This window comes from Puma concolor, chromosome A2 (genome assembly GCF_028749965.1).
Source record: "Puma concolor isolate L17-30 chromosome A2, mPumCon1.1.hap2, whole genome shotgun sequence".
Taxonomy (NCBI): Eukaryota; Metazoa; Chordata; class Mammalia; order Carnivora; family Felidae; genus Puma; species Puma concolor.
The window spans coordinates 113,179,152-113,206,756 of record NC_141668.1 but is presented as its reverse complement, the minus strand read 5'-3'; the positions used below and the strand labels follow the sequence as shown (position 1 = coordinate 113,206,756).

Below are 27,605 nucleotides of genomic sequence, written 5' to 3'. Positions count from 1 at the left end.
GAGCCTGGAGCCTGTTTCCGATTCTGTGTCTCCCTCTCTCTCTGCCCCTCCCCCGTTCATGCTCTGTCTCTCTCTGTCCCAAAAATAAAAAATAAACGTTGAAAAAAAAAATTTAAAAAAAAAATAAAAAAAAAAAAGCAGATCAGCATGTAAGAGATGGGTGTTAAAGTCACCTTCAAAGGAATCTAGGACTTTCTTTGCGATGTAATCAAGGGACCAACAAAACAAAACAAAACAAAAAACAAACCACACACACACACACACACACACACACACACACACACACACCCAAAAAACAAAAGAACAAAAAAAACCTGAAAAAGAACAAAGTGATTACTAAGGGATTCTACATTGTAGAACAGTATGGGAAACAGCCTTAACCAAATGAACAGCAACCTACTGCTTGCCAATTTCCAAGCAGCAAATGTATGAAAGAATAAACAAATGAGCACACACACACACACACACACACACACACACACACACCATATATCTATGTATCTATATCCATTCTTCATTTCTACTTTTAATGGTTCATGATTTCTACTTTTGAAAATCTACTACCGTTTTCTCTGTGGCCACAGGTACAACTAGAATCTAAGGCCCACAACCACAGGGATTTGGCTCTTATTTACCGTTATACCCCCAGCCCTGAAAACAGCACAGGGTAAGTGTTCCACAAATGGTTTTTGAGTGACTGTTGCTGAATGCCCAGTTTTGTACATGTTCCACAGAAAAAAGGAGAAAGGGTATTTTCTCTGTCTGAGGGATATAAGGGTTTTTATCTATTTAGAAATCAAGTGTAGGAATTGTGTTACACCTCTGTGTCCTTCCTTACCTGTTGTTTAGCAGGCCTGTCCAATTCTGGAAACTGCATTCTAATGTGCCCCACTATAATTATCACTCCTTTTTTTTTTTTAACCAAGTTCTCCTTGAATTTCTAACAGATTTTGTTTTTATATGTTTGGCAGGTGCAAGTTTGTAACCATGCCTTTATCATTACATGGTATCTCTCTCTATCTTGGTAAGTATTTTTGTCTTAAATTCTAGCTTGTCTGAAATTAGCATGACCACTCATACTTTCTTTTTGTTCACAGTCTCCTGACATTTCTCTGTCCGTCCTTTTATTCCTAACCTTTGTTTACCATTGCATGTTTCCTATAAGTAGCATATTACTGGGTTTTGTGTTTTAATCCAATCTATCATACTCTGTACTACAGAGGAGAAATTGGCCATTCACGTTTAGTGTAATGACTAACACTCTTATTCCTCCTGTTTTTGTCATTATTTATGAACAATGTTTTTGTTTCCTTCATTTTTGTTGGTTTAATCAAATTCATTCCAGATTTTCCTTTGTGTGTGTGGAAGTGCTACACTTTCCTGGTCCATTCATAGCTTCTTCCCCTTTCTCTGTGCTTATAATCTTATACATATTTCTATACTTTTACCTGAAAACAGGATACTAAGCATCTCCCTCACCACCATATACTCTAATTCCTTTCCCCAAGCCCTCCCCTGAGAAAGGCTAGGCCTTTAGAACACCTTCACTTCCCTTCTTCTCCCCTTCAGGTGAGACCCCTGGAGTGTTTCTAGTAACCTGAACTCCCTTCCTAGGAGTTCTTGAGGAATGCAGAGAGTCCTCAAGTCCTCGAGTCCTAGGAGTTCCTGAGGAATGCAGAGAGAGTAGAGTACTTGTGGTTGTAGATGGTGATTAGATTTTCCTTGCAGGATGCTCAATCTGTTTCAAGAGTCATATTTACCATTTAGACCAAGCGTGAACAAATAGCTAGAGGCCCAAATTCTGCCCAGTATCTGTTTTTGTACGGTCTTCAAGCTAAGAATGTTTTTTCTGTTTTCTAATGGATTGAAAAACATCAAAAGAAGAACATTTCATGACATATGAAAACTATAAGAAGTAAATTTCAGTGTCCCTAAATAAACTTTTACTGGCCCCTCACCACACCTACCTGTTCCTACCTTGGTGCAGCTGCTTTTGTGCCACAGTGGCAGAGTTGAGCAGTTGTGACAGAAACCTAGGAGCTGCTGGGTGCAGGAACTCTGGGATGGCTCCACAGTGTCTCACCTGGCTACATGTTTTATTTATTCATTTTTATTACCAGTGCATAGGCGCCATGTCAAAACAGGACAAGTGGACTTCAAATGTCACACTTTCAACAATGCTCAGTGAGGTGTGGATTATTATTTTGTCGAATCACATGGCAAAGCTCTGTGTTTGTTACTGGCTGTGTTAATAAAATACAGCATAGGGGCGCCTGGGTGGCGCAGTCAGTTAAGCGTCCGACTTCAGCCAGGTCACGATCTCGCGGTCCGGGAGTTCGAGCCCCGCGTCGGGCTCTGGGCTGATGGCTCAGAGCCTGGAGCCTGTTTCCGATTCTGTGTCTCCCTCTCTCTCTGCCCCTTCCCTGTTCATGCTCTGTCTCTCTCTGTCCCAAAAATAATAAATAAACGTTGAAAAAAAAAATAAAAAAAATAAAATACAGCATATACTGACATCAGAATATTCCCAGCTCACAGAAAAAGAAAATGAGATGACTTCAAGCAGTACATCTCATCACAGCAGAATTTCTTCACGAAACAGCAACAGAGAGAGAGAGAGAGAGAGAGAGAGACAGAGACAGAGAGACAGAGAGACAGAGAGAGAGAGAGAGGATATAAAACTATAATCAAAGTAAGTTTCCAAGTGGCTCATTTGTTAGCCAAGCAAAGGAAAGCCATTTACTGGTGGTAAGTTAATTAAATTGTGTTTGATTGCAGCAACTAAAAAAAAGTATCCAGAGAAAACAAGCTTATTGAAGATGATTAGATTTGGGGCAAGACCAGTTGCTTGGTTGTGTCCTACAGGCCACAGACACTCAAAACAACAGTAATGAGTACGGCCACATCTAGAAGGGAGCCTGACCCATCTTCCGATGTGAGCAAGTGAAGCAGAGCACAGAAGGAAGAGAAAACCTGGGGAGGGCAGATGGCTGGCCCCTGTATGGGCCATGCACTGTCCGCAGCATTGTGTATTTACTTCACTCTGTCACTTTCTTTCTAGAACTTACTACTACCTGAAGGCATCTAAGGTACTGTTCCTTGTCAAGTCTCTCCCATGAGAACAAGCACTCTGTCTTGCTGTACCCGCAGTGCGTGGCATACACAGGAGCTGAGGAAAACATCTGAATATATGAATGAAGAGCGTGTTTTAGGCAATGAGCCCAGGACTGTATGCCTTAAGTCTGTCCAGGTGGAAAACGTTTATTCAACACACATCTATAGAGGGCTGGGCCTTCCTTGGTTGTAAACGGAGGATGTCTCAGAGGCCCAAGTCGAGCTCCCAGAAAGCTGACTGGGTTTTGCAGAGTAGACACAATGAGTTTGCCCAGCATCATGGAGCAAGGGCTGGGAATTGGTTCACCACGGTGGTGAAGAACCTGCCCAGGAGACTGGATTTAATCTTTTCAAGATGGCTTGGCCTCCTGGAGATGTCTTTGAACAGAGACATGCCTAGGGACGGGAGATAGCTGTGATGTGTCTAGGAATTTTTCAGAGGCAGGCAAGCACAGCTGGGAAAAGATCAGCACTGGGTACTCCCTGCCCTTGTCAACCACACCCAGCAGCCAGCTTGGCTCTTAGTTTCCTCCCCAAACATGCCACTTCCAGCAGTCCTGGCTGCCTCCTGACAGGGACCGGGGCGGCGGAGGGAGGGAGGTCTCTGTGCTTCAGAGAGGAACAGAAGTCTTGGGGAAAGGATTGGAATATCATTCTGGGACTTTAAGGGCTAAACTAATAACAATAAGACAGCAAACACAGAGTAGGAGCCAAGCACTGATCTCGGAACCTTCATCTACTCCCCCAGCTCACCTACATCTCACCCCATGGTGCAGTGCTGTGAAATTCTCCGGACACAGGGAAGTCTCATGACCAGCCCATGTTTCCACACTAGGAGGTGGTCAGGCTGGGACTGAAGCCCAGGCCTGCACATCTGACGGGTCTGCTGCAAGGCAAAGGCTGTGGCCAGCCAAGCTATCTGAAAATCTCTGTACACTCTGAGTCCTGCTCAAAGCAAACAGGGTCACCTCTTGGAATAAACCAGGCCTGCTGGTTAGCTACACGAGGAAATCTTCCTCCTTCCCCTGAGCTGGACTCAACTCTCGCATATGAAGCCACACGCTATTGTGGCTCTTTCAAAATGACCCTGAGAGGAAAACTGCCTGCTCCACAAATGAGTGAGGATGGTGAAAGAAAATGGCTGCACAAGGCATACGGTGGTTATGTGGCATAGCCAGGGTTTGAGCACAGTCCGTGTGACTCCCAAGGTCAATGCCTTACCAACCTTACAAGGAAGGAAAGTCTCCCACCAAGGAGGCTCCAGTTTCTTAAGAGCACCCAAGCCTCCCAACTCACTGGACAAGAATCGACCTGACATGCTGGAAAGGTAAGGACGTGGAGGCCAGTAAGGGCTGGGATCCAATCCTGACTTTACCATCCTGTGACCTTGGGCAGGTCACTTCACCTCTCTTGAGCTAGCTTCTAGTGCGACTGCCTTTGTAGAGGCACTCTGGTGGCCTGAATTCAGAGTAGGAAGAAAATGTTCTTTCGAGTAACTTTTTGTTTTGTTTGAATTATGTTTCATCGTGCGCACATATTACTTTTCTCAATTAGTTACATATAATTTTAGGAGGAAGAAAGTGATCTGTTTAATACTTTTTTGCAAAAGTACATATGGGAAAAGTAATAACTTCCTCCTTGGATTTTTATAAGGATTTAAAATAATGTATGCAGCTAGTAATGGCACACAATAGGTGCTGCATAAATAGAGAAGGGATAACGTGGAGGGAAGCAGGGGGCGGGTGTATTCCTGGGCCCAGAAGGGAACCTGTGGCACAGAGGTCCCCAGCATCAGGACAGGTGTCCACTCAGCCAGAGCCTTAAGGGGCTGGTAGGGGGAACCTGGGTGCCTGTTCCCTTACTTCCTTGCAGGAGCCTGGTCTCAGGTCCCCTCCACACACATCTACAGCCCCACCTGAAGCCAGCCCTGGTTGGAGGGAGCCTTTCCACTTAGGGTATCTTTGTGGGATCTGCTGACTGCAAGTCTAGGGCTCTTGTGCCTTCACTTCTGGCCTCCATGGATTGAGCAGGAAAGGGTTGGTGGCCCCAGGGATGCCCCAGGTTGGTGGCAGGGCCTGGGTCAACTTGCCTCCTGGGTCCTCCCCACTGCCCTTAGGAGGCAAGAGTCATTTGATAATATGTCCAAGCCCACACGTCTCATTCTCAAAGGAAGTAACGGCTCCTCCCCCACCAATGGGCCTCTGTGGGCAATTAGACCTGTGAGCTCGCCAAGTGGGGCATTACTCCATGACAGATACTTCCCCAGAGAATAATTACACTTCATGATACTGCTAATAAACAAAGCTAGACAAACGAGCGACGTGCACTTTATCACCTTTGTCTTCAATCAGCATCGCAGGGCTGGCCCAGGGCTGATGGAGCCCTTGAGTGGCCCCACGGTTGGTCCTTGACCCCTCCTGGTAGCCCTGGAGTTCAAGCTGCCACTGTACAGATGAGGAAACCAACATCCACAGAGGGACAGGCCCTGTCCAGAGAACAGCAGAGGGGGATGCAACATGGCTCCAGCTCCCAGACTCACACAGGGCAGCAATGCAGGGTGACCACACCTGCCTGGCAGAGTGGGCAAGGCTGGCCTTGAAGTGGAGCCCTGAGTTAACAAAGCTGAGGATCCCGAGTTTCAGACCGATATGAGCAGGTAAGTAAGAAGCTTCTACTGATTCCCTCATCAGAGGGCAGGTCTCGATACAGGCAGGAGAAGAAGGGGCTGAGGTCAGAGGGCAGGTCTAGATACAGGGCCTGACCACCGGGAAGAAACCCAAGACAGGGAGGAGGGGAGTGGGGGTTTCCACTGTGACAGAGAGTGCCAGAGGAGAAAGAGATCTGGAAGATCTGGGGATCCGAAAGAAGGGAAAGAGACAGGTGGCAATGGAACCCCAACACTGTCCGGTGCCCAAGGCCCTGACACTTTCTCCTGAGTGCCTGCTTGGTAAGGATCAGACACCATGCTGGAGCCTAAGCTGACGTGGGCAGGGCTGCACCAGGAGGGGTGACCCTCATCTTGCTAAGAAATAGCAAAACTGCAGGCCTGCTGAGAGCCTCAGGGTAGACCCCACTGGAGCCTAAGTCCCCAACACTGGGGCCTTATCACCACCGCGCTCACCTGGCTCAGAGACAAGTCCCAGGACCACCCACAGCCACCCCTGCCCCACAGGGGTGCACATCCAGGGAGCAAGGATGTCTTCACCCATGTCTTCAAGGCCCAGGAGGCAGGGATTCCCAGTGAGACCTACAGGGACAGACAAAGTGGGTGGGCAGGGCCCACCTGACAGGAGGTAATCCGAGGATTTCTGAACCCTTTCAGGCTCTAGGCCACCCTCATGAAAGGTCTGGGAACCATACTGGTTCACCCACATCTAAAGACCTGCCTCCAGTGATGGTGACAGGGACCCCAGGAAGCCAGCAGCCCGGGGCCTCCTGCCATGTCACCTTCCTGTACCTTTCCACCTCTTGCCCTCTGGCACCCCCCTTCCCCAACCCCACAGGCTGAGGACATGCTTGGCCAGGCCTGCCCTGCACTGACCAGCTGTGCTCTCTCCTTTGATACGATTGGCTTGGGGCAGACCCAGCAGCCACTCTGCCTGATGGAGGCTCAGCCCCCGCTGAGGCCACAAGAGCCAGGGCCTGGTCATCAGGCTGTCAGGGGCAGGGCCCAGCGCCCTATCTGAAGTTCAGGGAGGCCACTGATACACTGGCTTCTGGCCCAGCTGAAGTGCTGCTGTCCGGACCCGGACTGAGTGAGGGCCAGGGCTGCCCTGCCCTCCTCTGCCAAAGTAGAGGGTAGGGGTGGCTGGTTGGGGGCAGGTGAGGTGGAGCTTGCCGACCTGAGTTCAGGCCCCGGCTCTATGACCACGGGCAGAGAGAACCCAGGCCACTTGACCACACGGGGCCTCAGCTTCCTTGTTCAAAAACCTCAGAAGTTGGGACCAGAAGGCCGCTAAGGTCTTCCTGCTTCTCATTACGGACCCCAACCATGCCCATCTTGGCCATCCGAGCCTGACAAGGAAGGGTGATGGGCAGACGGACTACTTACCCGCTCCACGAGGCCATGCTTGTGCTTGAGCTTATATACTTTCAGCCTGGGCAAGAAACTCTCGGCATAGTCCTTGTCCTCCAGCCCGTGGAGCAAGATGCCGTGGAAAGCCAGCCGGCACGTGTTGGCATGAATGTCTGCATCTAGCCTTGAGCCGATCACCAGGCACAGCCGAGGACAGGTGACAGGCTTCTCAAACTCCACGAGGGCCCACTGCTGCCGAGGACAGTGGCCTCCCGTGGCCTGGCCCGTCTTCTTGTCAGCCTCACCACTGTCTGTCACCTCTGGTGCCAAATCCTTGCTTAGGTACTGCTCCTGGAAGAGGTATTCTTGAGAGAAGTCGAAGGAGTCTAGCACAGGCTCATGGTCAAAGCTATCAGGGGCAGGGCTGAAGAACATCAAGCGGCCCATCACCGTCTCATGGCCCACTGTGATGTGGAACTTGGCCTTGGTCTGCAGGGGCCCCCGGAAGTACGGGATCTTCTCCACAGAGATGAGGGCTGCATGGACAGTGTGCAGGGACTCGGGGGCACACACCAGGCCACGCTCCAGCAGCTTGGGGTCAAACTGGGTGACACAGATGCCCAGTCGGTCTCCCTGCATAGCTGACGAGACGGGCATGTGAAACATCTGCATGGACTTCACCTTCTTCACCACCTGGTGTAGCAAAAGAGAAAGCTCATGAAACAAAGAGCCTTGAGGCAAGAGGGAGGGGCTCCAGCTGGAGAAGTCCTTGTCCCAGAGCTGCCAACACTCACCTGGCACCTGGCACCTGGCATGCCAGCCTAGGGGAGCACTGGGGCGGTCTGGGGCCCGGGTCCACACAGCACACTAGTCCAGCATGTGGGGGGTAGGCACAGCAGCCAAGTCCTGTGCTACTGTAGCTCCCTCTGTCGTTTGAGTCCCCGCTCTGCCCCAGGCTCCATTCCAGCACTTTCTTGCCTTGAGCCCTCTATACAGGCTCACCACTGCATGTAGAACGCCCTCCCCCCCACCCCCCCAGGTCCTCAGCCTGCCAAGCCATGACCACCTGTCCTTGAAAACCTGGGCCAAACACCACTGCTCTGGAAAGTCTGCCCTGACCCCCAGCGGGCAGGATCTGTCCCTCTCCGGTGCTACCCCAGCCCCTCTGAGTCATACACAGACTTCTCTGCAGTCAGGGCCCACTCTGCGCCAGCCTGCCTGCTAGCCTGTGGGCTTCTCCAGGGCAGGCCACTCCTCACTCCCTGGACACACAGTCCCTGGGGGACCGCAGTGTGCCAGAGACCGTTTTAGGGGTATGAATAGAGTGAGAAACAACAACCAAACTATAAACACAACAAATGAACTAAGTCTATATAGACAGAATTAACATACAAATCTTATGTGTAAATATAACAATAATTACATATGTATATAACATAATTACATATGTACATTATATATAGCATACTATATTATACATAGCATATGGCATATAATATAGTACATGTAGTATACCATATTAAATATATATGGTATATATAATACTATACTATACTATACATATTACATATAGTACGTACGCCACATTATGTATAATATGTGTTCATATATAACATCTAGAGAAGGCCCAGGGTTGGGGAAAGGTCTGGCTTTTCGGAGCGGTGGTCAGGGAAGACTTCTGTACAGGTGATGTCTGAGCTATCACCTGATTATAAGAAGTTGTGTGAAGGTCCAGGAAAAGATAGTTCTGCACAGAGGAGCTGATGAATGTACAGGCTGGGACAGAGGTTCCGTGAGTCTGAGAAATAAACAAAGAGGCAGAAGGGCTGTAGCAGGGAGGGCAGGGAGGGCAGGGAGGACAGGGAGGGGAGGCCGGGCAGGCCGGAAGTCACCGAGGAGTTTAGGCAAAGGAGTAACCTGATCTTATCTCTGTTTGGAAACCATCACACTAACTACTACACTGGGCAGATCTCTGCACCCACAGTTTGTAAATCAGGAACAGACATAGGAAAGGCTCTAATAAACGTTCATGAAATCAATGGACATTCCTACTAAGAGCCACTGTCAGAGAGGAGATGAAATCACATTCACAGATTTCTGCTTAGTGCAGCAAAAAGATGGGTAATAGATTTCAGAAAACCTGCCATCAAAACTTGTTAAATTAAAGACACTGGCCTTTAGGTCTCAAGCATCCCCATCTACAAAGCCTGGGTATGTGGAACACTCTCTTTTTCCCTGGATAAAGGGAGAATGCTGAGCTGATACCGGGCGCAGGAGGCCAGGCCCTTTCCTGGAGAGCCATAATACTCAAGTGTTTGTTTAAAGATCATTAACTACCTAACCATGAGGTCAGGGAGCAGAGAAAGTGAGAAGTGTGGTGTCAAAAGCCACAGCCAAGATCAATCAAAGAGAAACATAAAACACCTCTAAAATGGTCTACAAGGGCGACGGGAAACTAAGATTTTCAGGAATGCATCTCAGAGTAACTGGAGAATATTATCTTACACTAAGCGTCTGCCCAGAGAGGCAGGCCCCGAATCGCAACTCTTCCCCTGAGGCCTGTGGCCGCCTGGTGAGCTGTCCTCTGGCCCCCACCCCACCCCACTCCCTTCTCCAGGCCGCCTTTCTCAAACACATGTTGGATGATGCAATTCTTTGGCACCAACCTCTACACGGGCTCCCCTGCTCTGCACCACTGCTTTCAAACCTCTTGGGCGAAGCTGTGGTGAGCAGGACGATCCTTTGGTCAACTGAAATTCTACGGGAGGATCGGCCCCCTGGCCGCCGCCCCCCCATCAGGTGAGCTGCTCAGGGTGGATAGGGGCTCCTGCACCTCCTGACGCCCTCTGTGCTGCCCCACCAAGGACTTCGGCTTGCCTGGCTTTCCCGCATGGCCTTCCCTGGAGCCTCCTGCAACACGGCCTGCCTTGGCAGCTCTCTTCCTGCCCCATATTCTTCCAGCACCTCAAGCCCCAACCAGGGCAAGCTTGAGCAATTCCCTACATACAGAACCCCATTCCCTACATACAGAACGCAGGGCCCTGTATGCCTCTGCGTTTTGCCCGTGAGGCTCCTTCTCCCCAGGACTTCTTCCACCTGAAATTCCCATTCATCCCGAAACTCTGGCTCTCAGGGTACCTCCTGGCATGGCATCCCTGCCTGCTCCAGACTGAACTGGCTACTCTCCCTGGGTTGCTCTGAACCGGATGCACTGAGCTGTCATTGCTGCCTCATGGCTCTGCCAGTCTGTGCCTCTGTGTATCTACTGACTTAAATGACAATATAGTAAATACCTGTGGCCCCATCGTGCACCCTGAGAACTACAACATTACCAGTAAGTTCCATCTCCTTCTGTGCTCCTCCCCCACCTAGCTCTCCTGCCTGCCCACCAGCTGGAGGCAACCATTCTCTTGAATTTGGTGTGTGGCATTCCTTTCTTTATATATATATGTGTGTGTACATGATTGAGCAGAGACTCACTACATATGTAGTACATATGCCTAATCAATACTTTGCTTTGTTTTCTGAGTTTTTGAACTTCGGAGTTCGTGTCCGTGCTGCCTACACCTGCAGTTCATTTGTTGCTGATGCTGTCTGGCACAAGGCACGCACCGACCCCCATTCACTCTTCTATTGGTGTGCACATGGGTCGTTTCCAGGTTTTCGCGGGAAGAGGATGCAGTGAATGCCCTCTCACACAGGAATCCTGCCTGGTGCACAGTGCTAGGAGGGGTTCTGGAAGACACAGGCCCTGTACCAGAACTGCTGGGTCAGGGGCGACTGCTCGTGTCTCCTAGATAAATAAAGTATCAATGTACACTTCCACCACAGGCTGGAGACTCTCAATGGATATAGGTCTTCTCCAACATCTGGCACAGCCAGATTTCTTCATTTTTGCCTGTCACATTTTTTTTTTTTTTTTTTGCCTTTTAAATTCCGAAGCCAGGGGCCATGTTCCTACTGCTGCATCCTCAGTGCCTAGCACAGAGGGTGGCTGAAAATGCTGCTTATGGCAGACCCAGTTACACACCCAGCCCATCGGAAGAGAATGGCTGCATCTGATTCTGGAAGAGAAATGCCCCCCGTGGCAAAAACACACCTGGCAAAGCACAGAGCTGAGACTCCAGACTGGCCGGGGCCTGAGCGGGATCCTTGGGTTTATGACACTTCCTGTGACAGAGGGCTCAGGGCCTTGTGCCACCCTGCCAGCCCCCACCCCCACCATCAAGCCCATCTGTAAGCAGGCTTTGTCACAGGCATGTTCTCTTTTCAACGGGGCTTGTGTTCTTAGGACCAAAATGATAAAGAATGCCTTAAGAGGGCACCGGGAACAGCAGAAAGACAAATAACTGTGCAAATCAAGATTTCAAGGGCCCAGACAGGAAACTGTGAAACCGATAAAGCTGGGGACAGGGTGGCATGGCACTACCATGGGCTCTCCTGGGTGCACGCAGACGGCATCGCCCACACGGACCTATCGCCAAGCCCACGTTTACAGGGTATCCTTTAAGAACGTAAGATCCCATCTAGGACACCAAAAAACACGGGAAAGTAGTTTTGCCAACTCAAGAAGGGGGAGAAAAACGGCCTTTCATTTTCTAGCCAACTCTGAGGGATTCCATCCATCCATTCAACAACTCACTCATATTTACTAATATCCAAGGGGAGTGGTGGCACACTGTGTGTGCATTCACTCAACACGTATTTATCAAGTTTCTCTCATGTAGCAGGCCCAGGCCCTGGAATGATACGGGGTGAGCAGAATGGACTCTGGAGTCTACCATTGGGGGCGGGGGAGACATTAATAAAATCATCAATTAATAAATTCAGAATTACAAAACCATGGAGAGGTGTTATGAGAGAGAATAGCTGGGGGATGTAATCCTTCCTGGGTCATCAGGGAGGGCTTCCCTGAGGAGGTGGTACTAAAGCTGAGACCAGAGGGAAGAGAAGAAACCACCCATAGGGGATCCAGGCAGAGGGAGCAGCAGAGCAGGCCTGAGACCCTGAGGGGGGGAAAGAACATGGCCTGGTTAAGGGACCGAAAAGCGGTGGGCTGGCTGGCTGGCAGGGAACCGGCCAGGGGCAGCGGCATCGGGATGGAGACACAGGCCAGCCACCTTCACCGTGGGAAGGACAACAGAAGCCCCTGGTGGCAATGGTGACCTGGGGTTGAGCATAAGAATAACACCTGCTATGCATACTTTGAAAAGGTCACTTTGGCTACACGGTGTGGAGAAGCCAGAAAGGACATAGGGAAACCAGCAAGGAAGCTACCCCAAGAGTTCTTTATGCAGTACATTGTGGGGATGTGCTGATAGACCGGACATGGGGACGATGGAGACACGCTCAGATGGACACTGAGGCTCCGGCTGGAGGAACAGCCCAACGCTGAGGTGGGGAGGGGCAGCTAAGTGACCTGTGCCCAGGAGAGGCCTGCGAGGCAGCTGAGGAAAGGCAGCAGGCCTTGGGTGAGCACAGAGGTCAGAGCTCCAGGAGACGTGGAGGCTGCAGGTGGAGGTCGGGGACTAGGAGAAGACGGCTCACACACCTAACTGCCTCTGGCCTTTTTCCACCTAGACGTCTGGTCGTCTCAGAAACGGCAGCTCTGCGCTTCTGGTTGCTCGTGTGAAAACGGTGGGTTCCCCCTTGACTCTCCTTGTTCTCTCATACCCTACCCAGCCATCGGGGGCTCTAGCAGGCCTCACCTTCCAAACAGGGCCGGCACCTGAGCCCCTCCCTCTGTAACCACTGCCCATCCTGGTCTCAGGCCCACCTGGCTTTGGCTATTGCCCCTTTCCCTGCAGCCTGTTCTCCATAAAGCGGCTTAAATATAAGATATGACTCTGCAGTTTCACCTCTGAGCTCTCTAGTGGCTTCCCATTTTGCTCTGTAAAACTAATGTCTTCGCTAGGACCCCAAGGCCATATAGTCAGCTCCTGTCATTTCTCTGACTTCATTAGCTAGGTTTCCACCCTCAGCCCCCATTCAAGCCAGTTTAGTCACATGAGCCTTCCTACTTCTTGCTCCCGGAACACATCAAGGTTGTTCCTACCTCAGGGCCTTTGCACTTGCCAGTGCCTTTGACTGGGATGTTCTTCCCCATACACATTATTTCTCTTTTCCTTATTTCCTTCCTATCTGCTCAGATGTTTCTTTAAAAAAGTTTTTTTAACGTTTATTCATTTTTGAGAGAGACAGCAAGCAGGGGAGGGGCAGAGAGAGAGAGGGAGACACAGAATCAGAAGCAGGCTCCAGGCTCTGAACTGTCAGCACAGAGCCTGATGTAGGGCTCAAACTTGGAATGGCAAGATCATGACCTGAGCCAAAGTCAGACGCTTAACCAACGGAGCCACCCAGGTGCCCCTCTGTTCAGAAGTTTCTTTATCAGAGTCCATTTTTGGGGCACCTGGGCGGTTCCGTTGGTTAAGTGTCTGACTTCAGCTCAGGTCACGATCTCACACTTTGTGACTTTGAGCTCCACATCGGGCTCGCTGCTGTCAGTGCAGAGCCTGCTTTAGATCCTCTGTCCCCTACTCTCTCTGCCCCTTCCCCACTTGTGCTCTCGGTCTCTCTCAAAGTAAATAAACTTTATCAGAGTCCATCCTTGACTCTGTAATAAGAACTCCTCATTCCTCTCTATCTTCTTTTCTGTGTTTCACTCTTCTTCATAGCACTCACCACTAGCTGACATATATATTTGTTTACTGACTGTCTCTCCCACGCTGCAATGTAACCTTCATGAGGGTGAGGGGTGTGTTTTTATTTATTTTTTTCTTCAACTTTTTTTTTTTTTTTTTTTTTTATTATTTATTTATGGGACAGACAGAGACAGAGCATGAACGGGGGAGGGGCAGAGAGAGAGGGAGACACAGAATCGGAAACAGGCTCCAGGCTCCGAGCCATCAGCCCAGAGCCTGACGCGGGGCTCGAACTCACGGACCGTGAGATCGTGACCTGGCTGAAGTCGGACGCTTAACCGACTGCGCCACCCAGGCGCCCCTGTTTTTATTTTTTAATTTCTGTTTCTATCTCCAGTGCCCAGCGCGGTGCCTGATGTATGGAGGACCTCAACACATGTTTGTGGACGGAACAAATGGAGCCATGGATGGGCGCGGCATTGTCTCTGCCCTCAGGGAGCTCTGGTCTGGGTCTGGGGTGTGTACATCCATAAAGGCCCATGGAAGTACGCACCCACACTGTGGAGTAGGGCTAGCCCTGAGGCTGGCTAGGAGTTGGAGGTTCCAGACAACCCAGGGGGAGGAGCCTTCCAAGCCTCTCCCAGGGACTCAGGTTTCCCTGGCAGGGCACAGTTAGAATGGCGGCAGAGAAGGCAGGTGGCAGAGTGGGGAGGTAACTCTGTGTGGGACCACCAGTCAGGCCCATCCCCTGAGCTCGGCTCCCAGCAGGGACAGCGGCTGCTGAGTCTCTTCCCCTTGTCCTTCCCCTCTTTCTGGCCCCAAGCACTTCTGGGGAAGGGAGGATGGACCCAGGGAGAAAGGGAGGAAGGAATACATCAAGCAAGCAAACAATTTTTAAAACTCAAGTTCATGCTTGCTAAGCAGTTTGGTCCTTTCTGACTAACAAAGAGGCTTTGCCATCAACTGGGTCAAGTTATTCTTCATGAAAACCCTACGAGGCAGGTCAATATTTTTACATTCAATTTTATGGATGAAGAAACAGAGGTTTTTGATGTCTCCAAGGTCACAAAGCAAATCGGGTGAGACTTGGGACAATGAATGCGGGGACTGTAAGGCAGGCCTGACATCCCACGGCCCGGTCTCTGGATCAGATGAGCAGAAACTGTGCCTGGGTGGCTGGCGCTAGGGGCAGAGTGGCCCTGCCCTGCCAGGCTGCTCCAGGTCCGGAGGACCAACGATGTGGGTGCCCACGTGGTGGGAACCAGAAAGATGGCTCTAGGGAAGGGGCAGAGGGAAGACTCCACTGTGAGAGGGCCCTGCTCAGGTGTGGAAGGAAGCTGAGGGGAGGCCAGCCTGCCTGGGACTCGGGAGCGGTGGGGGCAGGGACAGGGACAGGGGCGGCCCCTTCCTCCCCCTGCCCAGGCCATTGCGGCTGCCCTGGCCATGGGCAGCAGCAGCCTTCTCCTGGCCAAGCACAGAGGACAGCTTCAGACCTGACTTCTCAACACCTTTGCTCCTCCCTTAGCTGCCTTTGTGTCTGTGTCTGGGCAGATACCCTTTCTGGTCTTCTGAGCATCTGAAGTGTAGTTTTCCAGCCTCTGAGGACTCTGTAGGGAACTGTACTCAGAAGGATCTGGTTTCTGTTCTGGAGACTACTAAAAACCTCCAATAGAAGTGACTCGAAGTAGAGATCATAAAGCATTCATCTCTGCTCTCCAGGACACCTTGCACGGAATAGTGGCACCTAACTAACATTGGACTTCATTGCTTCACTGCGTGATCTACATAGAAGTAAAGAAAAGAGACCCTCGACGTTGGTTGGATGTCTACATGTGACGACGCTTTACAGAGCTGGGTCCATATCATTCCCAGAGCAACCTTTAGATGGCTAACAATGACCTCGTTTTACAGACAAGGTAACTGAGGTCCCAGGGGTTAAGACATTTATCCTCGGCATCCAGATACGCCCACCATGAAAGCCTAAATTCTTTCACTATATCATGCCATAAAAACCCATCTACTCCACCCCGGAAGTCGAAACGAAATACGATCACTGCAGTGAAGTTCCCTGGCAGCATTCCTTCTGTGGGGTAAGAAACGGAGAGGCCCGACACCATCATAATAAACTGCAAAGGAACAGCAGTGTTGAGGGTCCTCCTGGTGTTCTACGGAATCAACAGATGCTTCGAAGAAGTGGACAGTAGCCTGTGCCTAGCAGTCTTTCTGATGTGCAGAGATTCTGTAATAATGGCACTGGCTGTAATGAGATTGGACCGCTATTATCCATTTTTGTTCCACTAATGAGCCTGGAAGCTCCTGGCTGTGCCAAAGGCGAGGGTCGGGGCCTTGCAACTTCATCATTACTTAATAAAATGTAAATCGGAGAGGAAAAGAAACACGCAGGGTTTGACACTAATAAGCTTACAGCAGGATCAGTTACTTCAATTCAAAGAGGTTCAGACCGGAGGGGGAGAAATGAAATAAGCTTTTAAAGACCAGTCTAGGTTTGGCTCCATCAGACCTAACCAGTTTTGTTTAATAAGGTTTCAATTTGGCTGCTCTCATTTCTCCCTCTTCTTCGAGCTAGGCCGGGTACAGATAAGGCATCCCCCCACCCCGCCTAATGCATTAATTGCATCTCACACAAAAAGCCAAACTCGGGACTCTGCACAAGGAGAGAGCAGCGTGGGCCCCTGGGGGCTGCCGGCACCTCCCCTGCCTGGTGCAGATCCTGGCTCCCCTGGCACCACCGCCAGGACTGCGAGAGGGGAACGTCACATGGGTCCTGCGGACTCAGTTCTCACCCGCTTATTTTTCAGAGCAGCGAAAACCATTCAGAAAGGTACGGGGAATCAAATGACATCGTGACCACCTGTGTTCCCATCACCTGGAACTGACCACTCAGATCTCGTCATTCCATCCCGACATCGAGCTGAAGACCTCTAGTCCCACTTCCCTCCTCAGCTCCGTGTAGCAATTACTTCCATGAATTCTGCATGTGTCCTTCTATTTTATATACTTTGACCTGTGTGTGTATCCCTGAATAGTATATACGTTTATTAGTTCATACAAATGGTGCCATATTATTGCTTGACTCCTACCTGCCTCCTTCCTTCTGTATTCTATTTCTGGCATCTGTTCATCCTGGGAAATACAGATACAGAGAGAGCTGTGTATTTACCATATACTTATCTCAGCAGAGATACTGCTATCTCTGTACACATCTAGGTGATTCTTTTTGACGGCCGCGTGGTATGTCTTTATAGGAAAACTCCACCCCGTATCCATGCCTTTATTGACGGACATGGGTTGCTATTCTCGTTGCTATAAATGATGCTGCAGTGACCATTCCTGCACACACGGACTTGTACACATATGCAGAGTTTCTCTAGCGTGGGTATCTGCGTGGAAGACTGGTGTGGGGGACACATTCCAGTTTCACCAGGTCTTACCGACTGCTTTCTGCAGTGGCCGGTTTCCACCCCCACCAGCAGCGGATACCCTCGCCCGCACTTGGTACTGCAGGCTTTTTAACTATTGCCAGGCTGATGGATTAGGCCCGGCGTCCCGTTGCTGTCCTAATGTGCGTTTCTAGAGCCGGGCTCCTCAGAGTCCCTTGCTGCCGCTAGGTCACCCAAGATAAAGTGGCGAAGAGCCTGCCAGGCCCCGGGGGCTGTGTGGGCATGCCCCCGAGCCCACACAGCTCTGGAGGAAGGAGCGATGCACGGGAGGGGCAGGGAGGAGACGAGGTGGAGGAGATCTGCGGAGGCCCCTCCTCGCCGTCCTGGGCTCCCTGCCTTCTGAGCACCAGTGCCAGAAAACGCGGTACTCACGGCACTCGACACACTTCTCCCACCTGGTTGTGTCTCTGAGGAACTGTGCTGGCCGACCAGAGGTGGGGTCTGTTCTATGCAAAAAAAAATTCCACTGAGGCCTCAACAAAAGACCAATTGTGCCCTGGAGAGAGAGAAGAGGGAGCAAAGGAGAACTTCCTCTCAGAGACCCCTACTAATAAGGAATGCCCCCTACGCGAAGGAAAAGAGGATCTTCAGGAGTCTGGGGACCCACAGGCCCCCAAAGGCCCAATTCGCCTGTCTGCATGTCTGTCTGCTCTGGCTCTCCCCCTCGCCCTGGACGCCCAGGCCAGGCTCCCACGCCCCGCAGTCAGCGCTGCCCAGGGCCCGCGTGCCTCGTCCCCACCCGCGTACCTCCCCCACCGAGAGCAGCTCAGGTCACCTGCTCGGGCCTTGGAGCACCCTACAATGTTCCTCGTGGCACTCGCGGCACCTCGTCATATCGTCCACTACGTGCCTGCGCACTCTGTTGTTTTCTGTGGGGCTCCCACGCCACACAGACAGCTGCCCCCGCATAGGCCAGGTTTATTTTGCTCACCGCCGGTCCCCCACAGGGCGCCTGCCACACAGAGGGCAGCCAGGGAAGAAGGAATGGATTTGGTTTCCTACCACATGGCCCAGCAAAAGGCCCCTGCGCCTCCATGGGACCTCCTTGCAAACAAACCCTGGTTATGAACCTCCCAGCCGCTGCAACAATGGAGAACCGTAAAAGTGACAAGGGGCCTGCCAGGAAGCTTTATGCTCCTCCTCCCAGCCACCCTCCACGCATTTGTCATCCCATAAAACTTTAAATTGAATTACACCAATGTTAGAGTCTTCTGTTTTCCATACAACTGGGGCTTTAATTGTTTTTAACGACATCCCTGGGCTTTTTGGGGGGTAAGGAATCCTTGGGAGGTAAGCCAAGGGAGCCAGCTCTGTCCTCGGGGCAGGGCCAGAAAAGCTGTCTGCGGAGCAGTGAGCATGACCACACCTGTGCGTGTGGGCCTGTGCAGAGCACCCAGGCGGGCTTGGGTCTCAAAAGGGTCGATCCTAAGGCTCCCTTGTCTGACAGCCCTCTGTGAGTGTCCCCTCTCCCCCACGGCCCCTGCTCCTGGGTGGGCACACCAGGCCCTGTGCTCTAGCTCGGAGCTTTGGGCAAGTTCCGTGACATTCCCAAGTTTCAGTTTCTTCACCGATAAAATGGGGGTAATACATCGTAGGCCACAGGGCTTCTGTGAAAAATTTAAGGAGTACCTAGTATCTAGCACCTAGTATCTAGTGGAGCACTTGGAATATGCCAGGTCTTCCATGAACATGGTGGCCCAGCCCCAACTCACAGTCCAGACCTCAGCCTCTGGCTTCTTCCTCATCTTTCAAGTTCCCACGGCCCATTAGTGGCAAATCCTGGAATTCATCTGCCCCACACCCACAGTTTCTTTCCATTTCTGGGCCTCATTTCCCACTCAGACTCCCCCCAACAGCCACCCCTTCCCCACGTTTCTGCCTGGCCACCTGCCTAGTACAGAGCACGGGTCATACAATGCCCTCGCTCAAGCCTGCCCGGGCTCCAGGTGTCTCGCTCCCTCTCTGCCTGGCACTCAGCCCAGCCCTCTGCTCCCGCCTGGACTCCTTCTGTGTCTAGGCCCCGGCTCACTCCGAGCTTCTGCTCCTGCTTAGTTATCCACCTTTCACAGGGGGCATTCTTCGGGGTCTGCTGTCAATGTCATCACCTGCGTTCCCTCAACACACATTCTAGTAGCACCTGCTACCAGGCAGGCTTTCACTCAACACTGGGGACATGGGGGAAGCCATGGCTCACTGGGGGCAGCAGACGTGTTAAGTACTATTTAGAACACAGTGTGCTGAGTGCCTTGAGAGGGACTCGGGAGGCCTGCAGAGAGGAGGTGACATCTGAGTCGGGTTTTGAAGGGTGATGCCTGCAAATGAGATCAGGAGAGAGGGGACGGCATGGGGAGGGGGTTGTGAGGAGAGTGCTAGGAGGTGCTGGCAGGCTTGGGCAGAGTTCTATGGGGTGGGGCTCAGAACGAGATGAAGGTGATGCCGGGGTAGGGCTTTGAGGGCCAGGAGGCCCCTCTTTCCATCTGTGTGTCTTGTCCTGATGGGCAGGGTCTGCCGATACAGAAGGGATTCAGGAAGAGCTTGTGGAACTGAGTTCCAGGAAAAACAAGGCTGGGCTTCTCACTCCCTGATACCTACCAGGGAGAAACCCGTGCACGCGTATGCAAGATAAGACGGTCACTGCGGCACAGGTAATATCCACAGAGACTGGGCAGAGGCCTGAGAGCCCATCAATGGCACGTGGCAATGGACAATATGAAATGTCCATACTCACATGCACTGGCCAGGCTCCGTATGTAGTGACAAGGTGAGGCCAATACTGGGCCGAAACAGAAAAAGTGCAAGATCCACATGACATGATACGCTTACAAAATGGCATTACGTACTTTTACGTAAATATACGTGTACTGCATAGAGAAGGGTTTAAAGGATACACTCAAAGGAATTAACAGGGGGCCTCCTCTACATGGGAGGCCAGGATGAGGTAAGATAGAATGGGCCCTTTTCCCCCCTTAACTGTAAAGTTTCACTTTTGTTACATGGAGGCATTCATAAATTGGTTGTATAATTAAAAATTAATTCTTTAAAAATAAAAGGCAGACATTTTAGTCAATTAAATTTAATAGAATCAGGTTCCAATCAATTCACTCAATGAAGACTGACAGTCTACTCTGAGCCAGACTCTGTGAGGGTGCTGGGCCAAGAGAAGCAAAAAGGGATGTGGATGGGGTGGGAGGGGCAGCAGGAGGAGGAGACACACTCCCCAGCCTCCCTGCTGAGTGCTGTAACCGCAGACTTGAGTCTCCATTTCCCCAGCAACACCCTGAAGCCACCGCTGCCGCAGGACGAGGAGACAGAAGGCCCCCTAACTAAAGTCTGGCCCAACCTACACTCTCCACATGGGAAGACTGAGGGGACTCTGGCGGAAGCCTCTGGCACAGAATGGAAGACTCTTGTCATTGTCCCTAAAACCTGTGGAAACAGCCATGCCACCTGCCAGGATGGGGAGGACAAAAGAGATGGCCCAAGGCTCTGAGTTCCTACAAAATAAAAGGGAAGAGTGGCACAATGTGAGACGCAGCCACTCAGAACAACCCCAGCTCTGTGCAGCATCCAGCCGGAGGACTGGCTAGCAGGAGGGGCAGCCCCGGGCCAGGCAGAGAGCCAGGCGCTCTGAAGACACTACTCTGTTTTGTCCCCAACCCGAGGGGACGGACCCACCTTAACTCCACTTAGGTGCACGATAGGAAGCACCTGTTTTTCACGCAGTGGCCTAGAGACAAAGACATGCGCCCGTGACCACAACCCTCACGGCCACAACCCTCACGGCCACTTGAGATCACACTGGTCCAAGCCTTTCTGAAAGGGCTCATTGCTTCTACGTTTTATGTCTAAGAATCCCACCCCTTAGGAAACTCTCAGAAGGGCAAGGATGGGTTACTAAAATATTCACTTCACTCTTCTTTATGTTAACCACAAGACGGTGACAACCTCGCACCCCAGCAATAGACGGATGGCTAAATACACAGCAGATGAGATGTCATGTAAGTAATCAAATACATGAAGCAATTTTATCGGCATGGAAATATACTCTATAATACCGGACAACTAATCAAGGCATAAAAATATTGAAAATACAATCCTAACTATAAATAGCAATGGCCTCTGGGCGATGGGCTTCTCGGTGAGTTTGTTTTCCAATTTCCTTATACTTCATAAAAACTTCTGAAGTGATCACATATAGCTTTGATTTAGGAGGAAAGGCTTTTAAAAACCTAAGTTGAAAGAAAAAGGAAGACCATCCCACCGGGCTGCAGCGATGTGTTGTCTCCGCAGAAGGACCATCAGATTCCTTCCCCAGCCAAAAGCCCCTGCCCGGGAAGCCTGTGTCAGGCGGGCGTGCTGCCGGCCACTCTGTGTGTTCCCGCCCATCCTCACAGTTACCCCACCAAGTAGGTGCTGTCACCACCATCTGTCAGGTGAGGAAACAGAGTCCGTAACCTGCCGAAGGCCCCTCGGCTGGAAAATGGTGAACTGAGGCTTCAAACCCAGCCATAATGCTGGTCCTGGAGTGCGCACTCGGTGGCCTATACTTCAGGCTACGACTGAGCACAGAGGCCCAGCCCCAAATCTGCAGCGAGGTGGGGAAGCAGTCAAAAATGGCTCGGTGTCATCAGAGAGAAGAATGAGGGCCTTGCCTCTCCTGTCCCCAGGAGTAGTATGGGTGGCAGCAGCGGTGGGTGGGCCCAGGCCCACTTGGGGGACCGAAGAATCCCACCTCCAGACAGAGCTCAAGGCTGGTGGGGAACATCTAGGGCTGGGCCTTGCCTGTAATAAGGGAAACTGCACCTGACTGGCCTTTGTCGCCTTCCATCATGAAGCCACCTTCTAATTACAAAAGAAAAACCAAAGTAAGGCCCTGGGAGACAGAGGTGGCCTCACGTTTGGAAGTCTTGAAACAGTAATAGGAAGAGCACCCTGTGCCGAGGATTTTTTCCTCCTTCTTTCTATTTTCTGTACGTTATTCTGTGTTTTCCAAGTTTGTAGTTTTCCGAGTCTTTAGTATTAGACTGAAAAAAAAAAAAACCAACTTTGAAGGCAAACACCAATATCTCATTTTTAAGCTCAAATACATCACTGGGAATTGATTCCACCAACAACAATGAAGGTCCTACTATGTGCCAGGCCATCCAAGGCACTGGGCCTACAGCTCTGTACCACTTATGGGCCACCAGGGCAGGGAGCTCACGTTCAGGCAGGGTAGGATGGAATGGGTCAGAAGCTGGATATCAGAAAATAAAAGAGCGGCTTCCCCCCTTTCGACCCCTCCTCTTTGGGTTTTCTTAGGGAAAGCTCTCAGTTCCACAGTGGAGTCTGGAGCCCGCTGACCCACAGGAAACCTGCGTTTTCCACCCGGAGCCCTCAAGGACAACGTCCACTCCTCAGGGGGCCTCTTGCCAAGATGCCAGGGCGCCGGGGTGCCCACAGTTCCCCAAAGACAATGTGATGTGCGTCTGCCCTTTCCCCATGGCAGAGGAGAATAAATGCCTAAAGTCATCTGCTAGAAGCACAGAATTTCTTGGAAGCCCCAAGTTTTATATGTTAAAATAAACATTTTTTGTGTGTTTTATGCCATAATAGATCCATGGTTGTTTTAAATATGAAGTTTGGAATTAACTGCCCTTGTGAAAACTGACCTGCCGGCCGGGGGCACATGGTGGCATTTACCCCGGCCCCCTGGCCCCAAAGCAAGGAAGGCGGAAGGAGGGGTGCACTCAACTGAAGGGCAACAAGCACTCACGGGGCCGGGGGCAGGATGCAGACCAGCCGAGAGAGGCTCCTGCACACCACTGCCCATCTCCCCGGCTCACTCACTGGCTGCCAGCCCAGGAGCGCATTCGGATGGAGTGGGGAGCCCACTGCCCTCCAGCACCTAACCTCTGCTGGACTGAGCGCCTGCACGCCACCGAGGGAGGTGCTAGTATCCGGAGGTACGCGTGCCATCCAACCCTGCCTCTCCTGCCGCACCGAAGGAACACCGGCTGTCCCAACACTCGCTGACCTACTGAGGGGGGAGCTGGCATCTGAGCTGGCAACTGCCCAAGGGATTTTTGAGGGGAATGCTGGTCTCTGTGGCGTTTGCCCCGGGGCTGGCCTCGGAAGGTAGTCCCGTGCCAAGATGCGGCTCCAGTGCAGCAGGAAGCGCTCCAGCTTCAGAGTGAAACGTGCTGGCCAGATCTGCCACGTCCCAGCCAGCCGGGGGGAGAGCCTGGCCTCTTTACCCTCTGAGCCTCAGCCTCCTTGTTTGTGAGGAGGAGAGGACAGCACCTGCAAGGCTGTGGCAAACCGTTTGGTAGCAAAATGATGCGAGTGAAGCCCAAATGCAGGACCCACCACTCAGGAAAGACTGATGATGGGAGGAGAGAAATGAAATGACCTGGCGTTGGGGGAGTGGGACAAGCAGCAGAAGGCTGCATCTGGAAAGTGCACTGTCTCCAGCGCTTCAGACGACACAGGTCAAAGGCCCTTCCGCTCAGGCTAAGCCCTAAAATCCCCAAGTCACCGGCTCGCGTTGCGGAACAACCCCCACCGCTGCCAGAAAACCAGGGAGCCCAGCACAGGGAAGGCCCCTCAGCTCTGCTGCGCCCGACCCTTAAGGCACCACCCTGGATGGGGGGCTCCGGGAGAAGCTGGGTGGCCAAGAGACTTGTAGGAGGCGTGGCTGCTGGCAGCAGTTTCCATTTCCATATGCGAGAGATCCCTCCAAAGGTGCTGGCAAAGCTTGGGGCTGACGACTGTCTTCCTGGATATCTGGAGAGGTTTATCTAACGCGAACTATGCCCAAGTGCAGACAACGAACATGGAGTTGAGACAAGCCCTTTCCCAAAAGCCATTATGAATTTCTAAGTACCTGCCCAGAAAGGAGGTTGGGGGATAATAATATTAAACACTATCTGACAGTTCCGGAGCCATTGTTAAGGTTAATGAAAATCAGTTTAAACGTGTAAACGAGAACTTCGAGGGGGGAAACGTCAAAGGAACGAGCTGCCCCAGGGCGGGACGGCAAAGCAGTACCCTCCCACCTGGAGAGTCAGAGGGAGCTTCCCACAGGGTGACAGCCGCATGCAGCAAAGACAGACAGGAGGCACCGCAGAGAGGTGGCCTGCAGGATGGAAGTGGAGTCCCGACCACTCCTGCTCTGCCAGCTCTGGACCTGAGCTCCCCACTGCTCCCAGCGTCTCCTTAGCACAGCGCCTAGTGTCCCGGATCCAAACCGCCCACCTCCAGGGCTGGGGTGAGGCGACCCACTGGACCCAACTCTGCTCCGTCAGCTTGGCTGCTGCTCTCTGTGTCCGAATGGCCCGGGATCTGCACACATTCTGGTAACATGCTAACCGATGCACCGCCGGCCAAGGGGAGTGGTCACGTGCGGCTGACGGGTAGCCTTCTTCTCAGTGTCTCTCAGGCCCCTCGCCCTCCTCTACCTGGCTAATTCCTCCCTCTCCTGGCTCAGCTGAAGCCTCTAGGTTGCCTCCCAAGTTCCAGGGTCCCAGGTTCCAGGGCCCCCTGCCCCGATTCCTGTCAGCATCACCATCACCAGCATCCCACTCCCACCCTCACCACGGCTGTAATTTAGTGAGCACCTGCTGTGTGTCCCAGATAGTGTTCTAACGAGTTCACATATATCAACCTACTTCATCCTCATGAAATCCCTGAGAGGTAGGTCCTACTGTGACCCACACTGCATGGGGGTTCAAGCTTAAGGGCTCTAGGTCACCCAGCTCAGCCGTGGTGGAACTGCAATCCCAGGGGGCCTGGGACGTTGCTGTTGGTAATAACTGCTAAATGATCGTGAGACTGAGGGCAGGCGACCGAACCTCCACCTAACGCAGCAGCTGCAGAAGTGGTGTTGGAGTCAGACTTCCCAGGTTCAAATCTTACATACTGGCCGTGTGACCTTGGGCAAGGGATCTTACATCTGTGTTTCCTTAAATGGACAACACATCTACCTCATGGGGCAGCGGTGAGCATTACATTGACACGGTCCGTGTGAAACGGTGAGTGTGGTGGCATTGTGAAAAACAGAAATTGTTCAATAACGATCAGTCACTGCCACTACTCCTACTACTACTGCACCATCAGCAGAGTGGAGATGAGCATCCCGACTTCACTTGGATGGTGACGAAATCAAAAGACGTGAGATGTGGGGGGGCGCCCGCCAATGCCTGGCATAAAGGATTTGAAGGAACAGCATGAAGAAAGGCTCTCTGCTCCGCTCCCTCCAGGCCTGTGGACCGGGGCTCACAAACTTTTCTGGGAAAGGCCAGATAGTAAATAGTTCAGGCTTTGCATGCCCTATAATCTCTGCGGCAACTACTCAAGTCTGCCATTCTGGGACAAAAGCAGCCATCGACAAAAAAGCTTTACTTCGAAAACAGATGGCAGGCCGCAGTTTGCTGACCCTGCCATGCACTGAGGCCTAGGCTACTCTGAGCCAAACAGCTGAGCACGGAAACCCAGCCCTGTACCTGTAGCAGCCATAGATCTGTGCCGCCAGGCACTGAAGGCACTGACGGGTGCAAGCGGCAGAACAGGGTCACAAGACAGGCATTTGCTCAGCGGTCATTTTGTGAGCACCTACTCTGTGCCCAGTGCACGGGACAGAATGTCACGGTCCCTGCAGCAGAGGGGCTAGCAGCCCAGTCCAGGAACACAGCCATAAAAATAGAACACGGTGTGACATTGAGGTTCAGTCTCCTCATCTGCAACCTGGACACAAGAATAATACCAAATCTTGTAAAGCAGAATGAGAAAAATGCATGGGAAGCCCCTGGTTGGGTGCTGGAGTGATTATTATTCTTACCCGTCTCCTAGGAAGCAGAAGGAGAGGGCAATCCACTTGAGATGACTTTCAGAAGCTTAAGGGCATAAGCTTTGTGCAAAGTCTGTTTGGGGTAGAACGGGTAACACACAGGCCAATGTGAGTCATGTTCTATCGCAAATAAAAATCGGCCCATGAATATACATAATCCCCAAGGTAATTCTCCCAATCTCGCAACGGTAATGGAGCCACCCTCGCTCACTGAGGCATGAATATTTACCGTCCTCTGGCTTTACTGCTCTCGATCTGGGTTCAATTTTGCAAATTAAAATGAGGGCTGTGTGGATAGAGAGATTACAGGAGAGCCTCCTGAAGCCTGCTGTCCCTGGTGAGGGAGCCGGGCAGGGTAAGCCAGCTCTTGCCCGCTGGCCTGGGCCTTCTGCCTTGAGGGTCAGGAGCAAGAGAAAATGGGACGAGGGGTGGCAGGGGGGTCAGGACCTAGGAAAACAGAGCGGGAACAGGAATGTCACTTAAAATGGAAACCTGTTTCAGGCAGGAAAGGTGGGAGAACACCCCAGGCGTTTCTTTTTGATGGTTGAGGGGGGTTTCCGAGTAGCCAAAAGAGCAGCAACTTTTTAACCAGACAGACCTAGCTTCAAACCCCATCCAGGACTTGAACCTGGGGCATGTCATCTCACTTCTCTGGGCCTCAGCATCTCTCTCTGTAAAAAGGTTGGTTAAATACTGCCTTCCTCCCGTGGCTGATGTGAGAATCGAGATGTCTGTGCAAGGTGCCTGGCTCCGAGCTCTTCCTCGGTGGCCGCAGGCCCGCAGCTCCTCACGCATCTGCTGCCTGTCAGAACACGCACCCTGCAGGATGGCACATGGGATGCGGGCCGAGACCTCATGGGCAAGGACCAGAAAGGCTTGGCAGGGGCAGTGATGCCAGCCAAGGAGGTGACACTGACTCTCACCCAGGGCAATTCTGGCACAACATCCAACCCCCAGACCGACTGCAGTCTAGCTGGGCTTAACTAAATGCCTGTAGTGAAGCCAAAGAAGAGCCAACATTTCCAACTGGGCCTCACTGGTCGAGGGAGCAAGAACAAAGCATCCCATGACTTTTGCTGTGCTGGGCGAGAGGGCAAGGTGGGGGGCTGGGGGGAGGACATCAAGTGGCAGAGCAGGGCTGCGGGTGCTGTGACAGGTAGCTAGGGGAAGCTGCTGGCCTCCTACAAATGCGGGACACCTGTCTGCCCGCCACAAAACCTGGTTCCCTGGAAACCAAAAGCCAGAGATAGAAAGAGTCACTTAATCTGGCTCAGCTAATCTCAGGGCTCTCAAAAACCAACTGGCACAAAACCTGGGCGAAATTCAGTCCAAAAAACCTTTGCAAAGGACAAAACTACCACTTCTTGAGCGCCTATTGTATTTCGGGTATCAGACGAGGCCCTTCTTTTTCTGTCTTAAAAAAAAATATATTTCTTTAACATTTATGTTTGAGAGACACAGAGACAGAGTGTGAGTGGGGGAGGGGCAGGGAGAGCAAGGGAGATGCAGAATCCGAAGCAGGCTCCAGGCTCTGAGCAAACTGTCAGCAC

General features: G+C 51.7%; 1 protein-coding gene across 3 annotated transcripts in view; it reads right to left on the bottom strand.

Annotated features, from left to right (window-relative positions):
• The window catches only part of EEFSEC (eukaryotic elongation factor, selenocysteine-tRNA specific), a 252,616-nt gene that overhangs the window by 59,476 nt on the left and 165,535 nt on the right, over positions 1-27,605 (bottom strand). For all 3 annotated transcript variants that reach the window (XM_025922542.2, XM_086697291.1, XM_086697292.1), the window contains exon 5: positions 7,163-7,819. In XM_025922542.2, coding sequence (XP_025778327.1) covers positions 7,163-7,819 — 657 coding nt within the window. The remainder of the gene's footprint in view (positions 1-7,162; positions 7,820-27,605) is intronic.